At 41.5% G+C, this 13,385-nt stretch overlaps 1 protein-coding gene across 1 annotated transcript in view; it reads left to right on the top strand.

Annotated features, from left to right (window-relative positions):
* Positions 1-3,754, top strand: part of tm9sf2 (transmembrane 9 superfamily member 2) — a 33,386-nt gene extending 29,632 nt beyond the window's left edge. The window contains exon 17 of the mRNA XM_080781505.1: positions 1,368-3,754. Within this exon, the coding sequence (XP_080637631.1) occupies positions 1,368-1,435 (68 nt within the window). The 3' untranslated portion in view covers positions 1,436-3,754. The remainder of the gene's footprint in view (positions 1-1,367) is intronic.
* The last annotated feature ends 9,631 nt before the right edge of the window (positions 3,755-13,385 follow it).

The raw sequence follows: 13,385 nt of genomic DNA on the forward strand, positions 1-13,385 counted from the left end.
AGAGCCGTTTTTCTGCACAGCCGTGAAGCAGGTATCGTGGAGTTACATGATAACATCTGTGTTTGGAGAAATTAGTACCTTTCCACCGTCAGCTACAACAACACCGTGAGAAAGAGCTATTACAACGTAGGCTATACAAGAAATAGAAACGTGAATAAAATACAATATGCAAGTATAATCAATGTAGACTGTGATTTATATCCTCAAAGAAGCACAAGTAGCAGCATTAAGGACAGATATAGGCGAACATCACAAATTATTGTCATTTCAAAATTGTGAGTTTAACGGCTAAGTTAACAACTCAAATAATATTCAAACGTGTAGTCTACAGCATGAGGCGACGGAGCTTGCACCGGAACATGTCTATAATTGAATCGCAGTTCAAACCTCCTGCAGTTAAACCTCTCAAATGTTAGGAGACATAACCCTTTAGTGACTCATCTCAGGGAAGGTGTTGAGGGCGTGAATTGCCTGCCCACTTGTCCAGTCTTTTGTTAAGCAATATCAGTCACCTAATCACTGTGGCAGCACTATAACAGAAATTTGCATGTAGTTTGTGATGCTCCACAACAGTATGGACTGGAGTATGGACAGACACGTTTGGAGTAGTTGTCTGTCTTTCAGGGCAGGCAGGCAAGCGCTTACTAGGGCCTGCCCAGGGTTGCCAAGTCCGCTTATTTCCCACCACTTTTGCCTTGGGTTTTTCCAGAGTTGGGTTTTTCTGTGGCTTGTTTTGAAAATCGAACAAGCCAACATTTCTTTGATGTGTATATACTATAAATACCCATTGGTTTGGGGGGAGTGTGAATCACATTGAGTGACAGAATCGATCTGGTGTGTGTAATAGTATATATTATGGTCGTAGCGGCTACATCTGTCATTAATAAATGATGGGTGTGCTTTACCGTCATTAATGCACTTCTGCGCTGCCTTTCAGCTGCGGGCGAGTTCCTGCAGTATCGCAGGCGTGCATTAATGATGGTAAAACACACCCTCTCGTGTAATATTGCTTAAATAAATGGCCACAGCCATATTATTGGACGTTGTTACCGTTGTTATGAGACTGAAGACACATTTTCACATTGTGGACAATAAATGAAACTAACTACCGGTAAGTTGTTTTCGAGGGGAGGTTTGGCTTATTTCTCTCGCAAAAGTTGGCTTGCCTCTGGTAACGTCTGGTAACAAAAATCAACAATATAAGTGAATCAACTTAAAAACGTTTTCATCATGAAACGCTTTAATGCCAATTGGTTACTAATGTGAGATGTTTTGTCTTTCCTGCAGTAGCATTTTAAAGAAGCCATTACAGTTGACACAAATGTTTTCATCTTCTGATTGTTTTGTTGTGTCTGTCTATCCTGCAGGTACCATTGGTTTCTTTGCCTGTTTCTGGTTTGTTACCAAGATCTACAGTGTGGTCAAAGTGGACTAAAAGACAGCAGACTGCGGAGATGTTCTCTCCACTCCTCTTTCCCTGCCTCCCCTTTTACCCAGCAACATGGACTGAAAAATCGACAAGCTAAAGACACTTTGTTCTCGGTCTATCTTCCGTATCTCCACCCCTCCTCAACTGGACTTCAAAATCTTTTTCTTCCTCTTGTTTTTGCAAACTCAACGTGCTCCCGCAAGTTGACTGCAATACACCGCAAACCTCCCCTTATTGTCCTTTGCTTTGTGTGTGTGAATGAGACGTGGGTGTACGCCGAGGGCAGGCACACGTCCTCGCACACCTGCGCCGCCGTCGGTGTGTGATTGTCTCATATGCATTTTGTATCTGCATATAGTCTGAACACATCTAAGCATATTGAACCTCTCTTCTGAGTTGCACCACATGTACTACACATGAACTACAGTAATGGCAGGCTGAGAGACACATGGCCAGAGTCTTAAGGCCAAGAGTCGTGCCAGTCTTCTAAGATAATGGTGTTCATCGCTTTGCTCTCCCAAATTTGCTTTCCAATACCTCCAGGGGCTCTGTGAGCAAAATGAACTATACAATATGTGTGTGTGTGTGTGTGTGTGTGTGTGTGTGTGTGTGTGTGTGTGTGTGTGTGTGTATATATATATATATATATATATACTGTGTGTATGTATGTATGTGTGTGTATATATATATATATATACACACACACACACATACACAAGTGTGCGTGCGTGCGCAAACGCACACACACACAATGCATATATGTGTATGTGCTATATATAAATATGTTGTGTTCTTAACATTTGCGAAAGATGTTGACAGTTGCAAGTCAAAGGACAAAACTGCACTTGGACTGTGTCACCGTGTGGCTCATTTGCTCAAATTGCAGGCAATGTTTTTAAAAGGTCATTGTTTTTTTTGTTGTTTTTGGCTGGTACAACCGTAATGATTTGTCCGAATAGAGATGTCTTGGGAGAGGCTGTGTATAGTGTTACCCACCTATAGAGCACAAGACGGGCTGGGGTTGACGGCCTAGACAGAGAGTGACGGGAGAGATGAATCCATTTCAGTCTGACTGCAGTACTAATTTGACCCAGTTAGCACATAAACCAGATTTGTTTAATCCCCAGCAGTAGTCGGAACCGAAATGCCTTTCAGCTTCTTGCTGCATTTTGAAAAGCATTGAAAATGGTATTTGTCGATGCCGACATTCACTTTGTTTTGGTTCCTCATGAGCAGGCAATTCGCCCCCCCCCCCTCTGTGTCACAACTCTTATGGTATAAAGCCGGATTTATACTTGTCTCACACATCAAAAATGAATGGCATACAAATTCACACTTGTGAGCTTTTAGATCTGCTATTTTCAGTGCATGACACCGAACACAAGCAAGTATAAATCAGAACTAAGGCTCTCTATAAAGGAGGTATTTGCTGGCCCAGTGACCGGCACATGTTGTTTAAATGGTATTTCTTGCCCTCAAGAAGAATGGCTCGTCTGAAGCAACTCATGAATCGATGGTACATTGCTTGAAGGAGGTCTTCATCTTGATATTCAGAACCTCTGGTGTTGGAAACATTGATTGTAAATAACCTTTTTTCTAAAATTGAAAAATGTTTGGTTGGTTGGACAAAGGGGTGACAAGAATTTAAAAAAAAAGATGTGAATGAACGTAATTTTGCCTGTTACCACAGAAACCCTTATAATGTTGATTTCTTTTTTTAATGGTTTTTGATTTTGGGGGGGGGGATTGGACATGGATATTTGAATATTAACCAGCTTGAATTATGTTATTTAACTTTTATTCCATCTTATTTCTTTTTCTTTGTTTTGTTTTTTACTGTATTTTTTATTTCAGTTGCCTGAATTGTCATGGCTTATCCTTGATGGGTTTCTCAGACTGATTGTCTCTGTATCGGCAACAATATTGATGCATCCAATTTCCTGTACGCTACTTTCTTCAGTTCCTCATCACTTTTTATCGTTGAAGGAATTAGATGGATGAAAGGTGTAGGGGAAACAGATTAAACTGGGTGGAACAGGTCAGATCATGACCAGTATGAGCCTGTATTTGACTTGTGCTTTAATACACTGGTCCCAGATTATCTCTTATATGATTGGGGGAAATGGGAGACATTGGAAAGTAAAGCGTGTTAAGATGTCATTCATCCATCCATGTGTTAATTGCCATCAGTTTCTGGTTTCTTTGTATATACGTGTCTATCATAAATTATACTAGTTTGATCCTCTGATTAGCTTCTTTTTTCTCTCTCTCCATTGAAATGAAAAATTGGGGGGGAAATAAACCATTTTTCCACAAGGAACAACAGCTCTGGGCCCTGTGTTATTCTTTTCCTTTAAAAAAAAAAATATATATATATATATATATATATACATTTACAAAATGAATATGACAATGTCTCTGCTGTAGGTAGTATGTTCACATCTTTACTCACTAACATGATTTAGTTTTTGGGTTTTTTATGAATGTTTAAACATGTATAAACTGTTGAATATCTAAACAAATTAGCTTTTTGAGTTGGTGATGATTGCACTCCACAGGAATCGACAGGCTTTAAAAAAAAAAAGTACTCGCTGATGGATAACCTCACACTGACCTGACCCTGGTGTGTAATTGTGCACGCGCGCGCGCGTGTGTGTGTTTAGTGTATGCCAAACCAAGCGCCGGCTATCAAGATTCTGCTCAGTCCGCTATAACAGGTAGCCAGGCTCTGTGGAGAAGATACTCCTTGTATCTTTAGGTGTCATGAACATGTAAGTTCCCTGTATACAAAACATATTGAAAAGTTGTATTCAACTGTGTGTGTGTGTGTGTGTGTGTGTGCGCATGCGTGCGTGCGTGTGGGGATCCTGGTAGGGTGCTTTGGATGGACAAAAGACTCTAGCCATCATTGGCAGATTGCAACTCTCACCCGTACACGCGCACCCATGGGGTGGTGTTTTGTGGCTGATCCGATACGGAGAGACATCTGCCAGCCTGCTGAAGCCTGCTCCACTCTATGGGCCAGCTGGAATATTTTAGACCACTGTTTCTCCACTGGGACCCCGACTGTGCTTTGACCACGAGGTCAGAAGTGAGTATATATTGTTAACATATCGCTCCCACTTTGATATGAATGTGGAAGGAATATTTCACCATCACTACATAATTTTTCTTTTAATAAAATGATCATCTCAAAGCACAGTAGCACACCCATCTTTCCTAAAGTAAACTATAACACTAGATAGATAGATGTCTGGAATATTTATTTTATTTTTTATAACTGATATAGTAAATTTAAAGATAATTCATAACTTTTTGTACAGTTGTATATATTGCACAAAATCCCTATCCATTCCACACACTAACCTTAGTCACTTAAACCCCTGCATCCGTATTAGGTGAAAAACCTAAGAAAATACTAGCAGATGCTCTCGATGCATTTCGAGAGCGAAAATATGTACTGTAGCGAAAACATAAAAGACATTAGACAGTATAGTATAAAGCCCTGAGGGACTCCGGTCAACCATATAGCATGTATGTGGTTATACCATAATATTCATGGTTGACTATACAGTATACAAGAGACAAATCTCAGTTGACTCAAGAAGGTGCAGGCGCTCCGATCATAACAGACTCCACATCCTCGTCAGTGTTCATTATGACTGAATATGACTTATTATTTGCATTGCTGAAGCCACACCACACCATTCTCCACACCAGCAGTCCAAGCAGTCCCGTAAGCTGAAATTAGTTGAAACTGATTATTAGTTCTAGGACCATGATGGAAACAAGTCCACACAGGACCTTTTTGTGTTATCCTTTTAGGCCTCATTCACACCTAAAAAGACCTGTCTTGTCTGCGTCTTGTCCGTGTTTAATGGACAATGCATTTCCAATGGAAGTCACATGGTTTGACCAAACATTTTTGTTTGATGGGGGGAGGGGGCAGAACACAGCCATGAAACAAAATTGTTTGGTCAAACCATGTGACTTCCATTGGAAATGCATCGGGCGGCCAATTAACACGGACAAGACACAAGACGGGTGTTTTTTAGGTGTGATTGAGGCCTTAGCCCAAGTGTTTCACTGTACGTCTGTGATGTTTACATTTTTTACTAATAGAGATGAAAGTAAAACATAAACCAATCATGTGTGAAATTCAAACTAGAGAACACAACCTGCCTTGTATAGGCAACTATATTGTTTCATTATTCTTTTAGGTATCACCTACACATTATGGATTATTTCACAAAAGATTGTGTTTTGTGTCTCTGATGGACATAAAATACACGTTTACATTGATGCTGCAGATTTTGTATTGCAGACTGGTCTCTACTGGTGGGATTCCTTCTGTAAGGCACAAAACGTTCTGCACGCACACAACATGCGCACGCACGCACGCACACACACACACACACACACACACACACACACACACGCACACACGCACACACACACACACACACACACACACACACACTTGAAGTGGTCTCCATATGGCATTTACTCCCACTACACTATCGTAAACATGTTGGGGAGGAGGACCATACAATCAATGGTCGTCTTGCTCTCCCTGTGTACACACACACACACACACACACACACACACACACACACACACACACACACACACACACACACACACACACACACACACACACACACGTACACACACACACACACACACACACACAGGGTTAATGAATGAGGTGGACAGTCTTTTGGTGTTTTGCTTCAAAGAGAGCGTTGCAGTGTTGGCTCCTCCTCCTGTCCTGTCTGTCTTTGTCCCAGCAGACACTGCTGTCCATAGGGGGTGTCATGATGTCACAATGATTGTCCTGCAATGACCTATGGGGGAGAAAGGGGGGATTGTCCACGCATTCTGGTCACATTACACGCTTTTAATGTCTCCCTGCATTTTTTCTGGACTGTCTCTGTCTGTCTGTCTGTCTTCGAGAGAGAGAGAGAGAGAGAGAGAGAGAGAGAGATACAGACAGGCAGGCAGACAGACAAACATATCTGTATGCAATGCTGTGTTCCACTGCAGTTTTAATTCGGACGTCTCTTCATTCATTTCAGCCAGCATATATCCTTCTAATAGTGAGTTAGGCTGCGCATGACAATATAAAGTGTCTGACTGACCAACTGTCCAATATGACAGCATCGGGGTATAGAAAGACAACAATAAGCAGCAACATTTGAACAGAAAGTCTGTTGTCCAGAAATGCTGCATTGTGTAATGATTAGTTAGTAGTATAGGCATCACAAAGCTGAGTCAGAAGATGATAGATGCAAACAGCTGAGGGCGCAATGACTGAATTCATTCTTCTGTCTCTCAAATCAATTTGCATCAAATTACTGTCACTATTCATGTTTTCAAGTTGACAAAATATTTAACTTAATAACTAAAAAAATAAAATAACATTCACTATAATTATAATTATAATAATAATAATAAAGGAACATTTTTAGATTGTCTTTATTGTGTTTCAGTGAATTCTATAAGCTGGAGTGGAAGAGGCCATGAATGGGTGTTGTTAGGACTGTAGCTTTGTTCAAGAGACTTGTGAACAGAAGAGCGGAGCCGTGAATGAGAGAATGGAGATCTAGTTTAAGAAGGGATGATGAGGTGACTCACGATTTACCAGAAAGACAGCAAAGAAGTGATGTTAGCGTGTTACTCTTTTCAGATACGGTTCATCTGACGAAGAGAGTTTTAACATCACGCCCCTGCAATCTGGGTGGTTCCTTCCAGTTAGAGATGTCTCAGTCTTTACTCTGGTAACCTGATGATTCAAGGTTGAAGGATTTCTATTGTCCATTTGTATTCAAATAAATTACAGCCAGGGGCTTCCTCTGCAGTGTGGATGAAACAATATATATTAGGGCTGGGCAATATATCGACATTATATCAATATCTATGTGACTAGATATATCACCTGGGATTTTGGATAAACGTAATAATGTGATTTCCTGGTTTTAAACAGACAATATTTTTATTCTAATACTAATTTGATACTTCTCCAATTTACACACTCAAAATGTTGTGACTATTATAGATCGGTCATTTTTGCTACCAGAGGTTTGGTATAAGGTAGTATTTTTTTAAATGTTGAAAAAGGAAAATGTATATTATAAGGATCCGGATATTATGATCACAATATCCACATCGAGGTATCTGGTTAAAATGATTGTTATTTTAGATTTTGTCCATATCACCCGGCCGTAGCTGCAGTAAACATACAGTAAACTTGTTTCTTTAGTGGCATTCAAATGGTATTTATTTCATGTCATGTCCAACATCTGTCAGATCTCAAATACTTTTTGACCACTACTCCTTGGATATCTGTTTTCATCTGTATTCTACTCATCACCTGCTGCCCACATACTAAAGCTTTCTCCAAGCATATTGACAGTCCAGTCCATTTAGTTATATACAGTGAGTGCACAGTAAAATCCTCTAAATGTATTTACTGTAACTGACACTTATGGGTTCATTTTACATTTGTACACACTCATCTACACAGCAAGGTCGACCCTGAGTGTAAAGCAGTGTATGGTGAAATTATTTGGTGCATATTCTTCATGTCTGCTGCAATCAGGTGAATCACTGGAACGCTGACCATGCAGAGCTAAGCTACACAGAGGAATATTCATAACTTTTAATTCAAACAGAAAATTCTTAATCTAATCTCTGCTCATATTATAGTACTGTTCACCACTGTCTCTTTGACCAAAACACAGACAGACAGATATCTTCCCGCAAACTTGCCACTTCTTTCACTGATTGTCGGGACATAAATTGTTTGTCTGTAACTCACTGTGTGTGTGTGTGTGTGTGTGTGTGTGTGTGTGTGTGTGTGTGTGTGTGTGTGTGTGTGTGTGTGTGTGTGTGTGTGTGTGTGTGTGTGTGTGTGTGTGTGTGTGTGTGTGTGAGAGAGAGAGAGAGAGAGAGAGAGTGAGAGAGAGAGACAGAGACAGAGACAGAGGGAATGTGCATGTGGGTGTTTTGACGATCTCATCTTTGATGACTCCTGTTGCTCTGGGCTATTCTCTCCATACCTCCCTCCATGTCTCTCTGGTCTGTCTTTCTCTCTTTCTGTCCAGTTTCAATCATTTGTTATTAGCTGTCATTACTGCAGCTCTAGCGTGGCTCCTTTTAACACTCCTAGTCCTAATCAATTACACACAGCTCGAAGCCCACCTATGACCTCAGCTACAGGCCGTGTGTGTGTGTGTGTGTGTGTGTGTGTGTGTGTGTGCGTGTGTGTGTGTGTGTGTGTGTGTGCGCGCGCGCTCGCACGCGCTTTGTAAAATGTAATGTAATGTAAAATTTAGAAAGATGTCTGTGTTTGTCTGCACAGACCTTCAGATTATCTTTTAGTCCGGCTTGGCTGTGCACGCCAATGAACACGATTGGCCAATTTCCAGTGGAAACCCAGGTTGGCAGGGCGATCTCTGTCACTGCGATGGGAGGAGTAGCGTACATAGAAATAGCGTACACGCTATTCTGAAACTCCTGCAGGTGAAAGGAAGCAACTGGTGACTTGACTTGACTTGGGTTAGCAAAAGTGACATATTGTATTTTATGTATTGAATTACATATTGTAATTGGCATAATAACTTAATTAGGAGATAAAGGGAAAAGGTAAGAAAAAAGATGATTTCATAAACATATTGATAAATAACCTGACAGTGTTAATTGAGGAAAACAAGGATTTACTGTATGTGACAGACTAAACTCCAGGTTACCACAACAATCACAAGTCAGTCCATTATTTTTCCATCAGTGTCTCAATTATTTTACTATCTTCTCTGTGTGTGCGATCACTCACAGACAACACACGCACACACACACACACACACACACACACACACACACACACACACACACACACACAGGGAGCAGAGGGTGAACAGTTGTGTCTTGTGTTGTGCAATGTGTTCTGGTCAGATTTGGCTCAGCAGGGTTTCCCTTTCAGCACAGCAGGCTCTCAGCGGGTGAATCAGTCAACCAACTCATTCACTTTGTGAACACACACACACACACACACACACACACACACACACGCGCACACACACACACACACACACACACACACACAGTTCATTTTTTCAGTCTCGGAAGGAACATTTATTGTGTTCATTACAACCTGCTTATTAATCTGGCCTCTACTTGAGAATCCCTGCATGCAGTAGGCTACATATCTAGGCCTGTATCCCAATCCCAAACAATTCAGTCCCTCCTGCACCTGCCTGCATGCTCTGCAATAGGTGTAGACTGTATAGGCATACATGATAGGCCTTTTTCCGTTGTTATTTTGGTGAGAGGCTATATCCATTATTAGGTTGATTATTAGATTGATAGAATAGAAAGTCCTAATTTTGTGTCTGATATTTGATAATGAATGTATTTATATAGCACATTTCAAGACAAAGTCACAAAGTGCTTTACGTACGGTACAACTTCTGAAAGAGCTCTCTCTCTCTCTCTCTCTCTCTCTCTCTCTCTGGCGTCATCCAGTCTAGAAAGTTCTTTATTTACACATATTAGTGTGTTAAAGCGGCCCAGGCTGTCGGTACACCCGCAGAGGAGAACAAATCAGCGACAAAGGACGCGTCTTCCAGCCCGGCTCTGTCGCTGTGGAAACCGGCTGCTATTCCAGCGATGCGCCTGCACTTCTTTAATGCCCATTCTCTCTTCCTCTTTCCGTTTCTCTCTAGCAATGTATGGTCGCCTTTCTGCATGGCATTTGCACTTTGCAGTCGCAGTTTTTGTTACACGTCACTTTGTTGATTTATGCTATTCAGGAGGCACTTGTACAACAACACACCAGAGAGAATCGAGTTTTCAACTTTTGTAGTGATGAGACAATATAAGAGGCTACTGAAAAGAGGCGACCATAAAGGACCGTTCCGCTGAATTTTTTTTAGGCGGGGTATTATGTTCAAGTGACTTAAACACTCCCTTTCATCCTCTGGCGTACATATGACTTTAAGGTGCATTGTATTGTGTTTGTAAAAGAGGTGAGTTTAACGGACCCAAGAATAAAAGAGTCTGCTGACTTTTGCACTTTAATTTCAAATATTTAGCATGAAACAACATATATTCTAAGACTATAGGTCTACCCGTATGTTTTTTTTTAAATGTAGGCTATTGCAAAAAACAACCTATAGGCTATAAGCTATTGTTTTTTTCTATAGCCTATAAGAAATTTGTTCAAATTACAGACGACCAGATATGCCATTTTGACACTATTCATCTGACACTGGCACACAAGTTAACTCATTGGCTGACCTGACCATCAGCACCTGCAATTGCAAACAGCTCGTCACTTCTGTCAGTAGAGTAGCTAGCACCATAGGGACCTCCTGCAGGGCCAAAGTCACGCAACTGGAAATGGAAACAATATTCTAAGATGCTCACAAAGTTTGAACTTCTGAACGTGGCTCAATAGTGCAGCAGCACCTAGTGTTTATCTGATGCAACGACAAGCGCCAGAAAAACGTGCACAGAATGCACACTTCAAGCACTTCAAGGCAGATCCAATCCATGTTCTAACAGACAGAACAGGTGTACTATATAGGCCTGGCTATTGGGCTACAGCTAAAAGAAACTTGATCATAAAGCAGAGGAAAACAAAAACAATCCTTGGGAGCTCTGGAAAGTTAGGCTGCAGTCAGAAACTGAAAACCAGGTTCACTAACATCAACATCAAACACCCTCATCACTGACAAGCTTGATGTGACAGAGTCACCGTGTGGCGGTCCCCAGGGGGTCCTTGCAACATCCAGACCCCCAGGAGGGCGGCCGGCGAGCATTCCTGCCTCCAAAACGGCAGAGAAGTGACAGAGTTACCGTGTTGCAGCTTTTCGTGCTCGGACATAGGGCCATAGCTGCGTAATGGAGCGGAGGCACCGCTCAAAAACGGAGTGCCCTAGGCTACAACCCAAGAAGGCCACTGGCTATGATAATATATTCCCTCAAGACTTCAAATGTAATCAAAAAGGTCAACCAAAGAACAAGATTCCTGTACTATTAACGGGATCTCCTCACTGGTCGTCAAAAACACCTTGAAGACCCCAACAGAATACAACATCTTGCAATGGGTCTGGTCTACAAGATTCGCTACACCACCAAGATACCCACCTGTCTAAATACTTCTTTAATGTCAACGAAGTCCACACTCACAACACCAGAGGGAGTTCAACAAACCACATGCAACCCTGTTTCGGCTCAAACAAGTGATTCATTCACAAGTGAATTCATTTTGCTCCTATGCCACTAAAATGTGGAACCCCCTACCAACAGCCATTAAGACATGTGAATCATTTGACGCCTTCAAAAACCGGTCTCAAAGAACACCTACGGACGTCTGCAATTCGAAACTGGCCCCCGTAAAAAATAAAGTCTGAGTCCCCCCATACTTTTTTCCCCCTTTTGTAGAGGGGCGCTAGACCCTCCTATATTCAGATTTTCATCTTACACAAACATTAAATTACCATTGACAATGGTCCTACACAAAGCCCCTCCTGTTTTTCATGTATATTTGTAGCCTACGTCTCTAAATGTTCTGATGAATTGAAAATGCTGGGCCCTGTTGTAAACAAGTGTGAGTGCTTAATCATGGGGTGTCCAGATACAGTTCTTGTATTGACCTGTGCTTTTGTTTGAAATGTACCCATTCTACATACTGTGAAATAAATATCAATCTAAACAGTGTAGTGTTGGAAAAGCGTTAGATTGTTTCCTCTGAGGTGGAAAGTCTGGTGACGCGAGGTTAGAGATTGTTTGGGCAATTCCTGTTAGATTTCCATACATCTTTGTTTGCTCTACTTCACAATTAGATTTTCCTCTTTCGATTGATGATATAGCCTGTGCACATCCATTTGGAGACCACCACTAGCCAAGCCAACTGAAGAAAAACATGAGTGACAAGCAAAAGGCAGTCTCCATTCATTCAATATGAATGCGACTGAATCACACATAAACAGTAAATTAGTACTAATTGAATGTCAACTGTGTTCATCAGGCACAGTTTATTGATTCCCATGGGGAAATTAATGAGTCGTAGCAGAAATAGTATGCTAAGCATGAAACACAGGATATTACTGTATGTACTGTACACATTTGACTGTGAGTCAACATACTGCATGTACAATCTTTCAACAGCGAATAAGACCACTGGTCTTGGCAGCTATTTGTCCAAAGGTTGTGCTACTAAATATATGTTTGTGAAGTTCATATTCTTTGTCTTTAATTTATTGTGACCGAAGGTCACAGTTAACTATGGAATCGTGCATTTCCCGTCAGTGTGTCGGTACCATCAGTGTGTTGGTCGGGTAGCCTATACCATATATTACATGTGACATCATCAAGGATGAAGATGTGGAGACCCTGATGTCATTGTAAATGCAACCTGCTGTCGCAGTTAAGCCCATATATGGAGATCCCTGATGTCATCAATATTGGCCCTTAGATCTCCATACGTATTATGGATATATATCAGAACCTGTTCTGACATTCCATATGTTGTTCCTTCCCCATCCATTCTTCCTCTTCGATGTCTCCCTTTTGACTTATACCTGTCCATTCAAATTTCAAACTCTAGACGGGCCTGCCCCAAAGTTATTAGTGCAGCCGGCGCTGGCAGCCGGCGAAAACTAGAGTTCTCGACAGGCCCACCTGTCCGTTCAAACTCTAGACGGGCCTGCCCTAGAGAGTTCTCAACAGGCCCGAAATTTAAGTCCCGGCCCTACCTGGGCCCTCATCAAACCCTGTACACTCAAGAGAATGTCCCTGCTACCACCCTTAGATACTGTATAGAGCTGTACTGTTCTGACATTCCATATGTTGATCTGACCTCATCAAACCCTGTACACTCAAGACATGCTCCTTATATGGCCAGTACAGAATTCATTCCATGTTGATCTGACCCCCCCATGCCAAAGCGTC

The sequence above is a fragment of the Protomyctophum bolini genome (assembly GCF_963924005.1).
Source record: "Protomyctophum bolini genome assembly, chromosome: 14".
NCBI lineage: Eukaryota > Metazoa > Chordata > Actinopteri > Myctophiformes > Myctophidae > Protomyctophum > Protomyctophum bolini.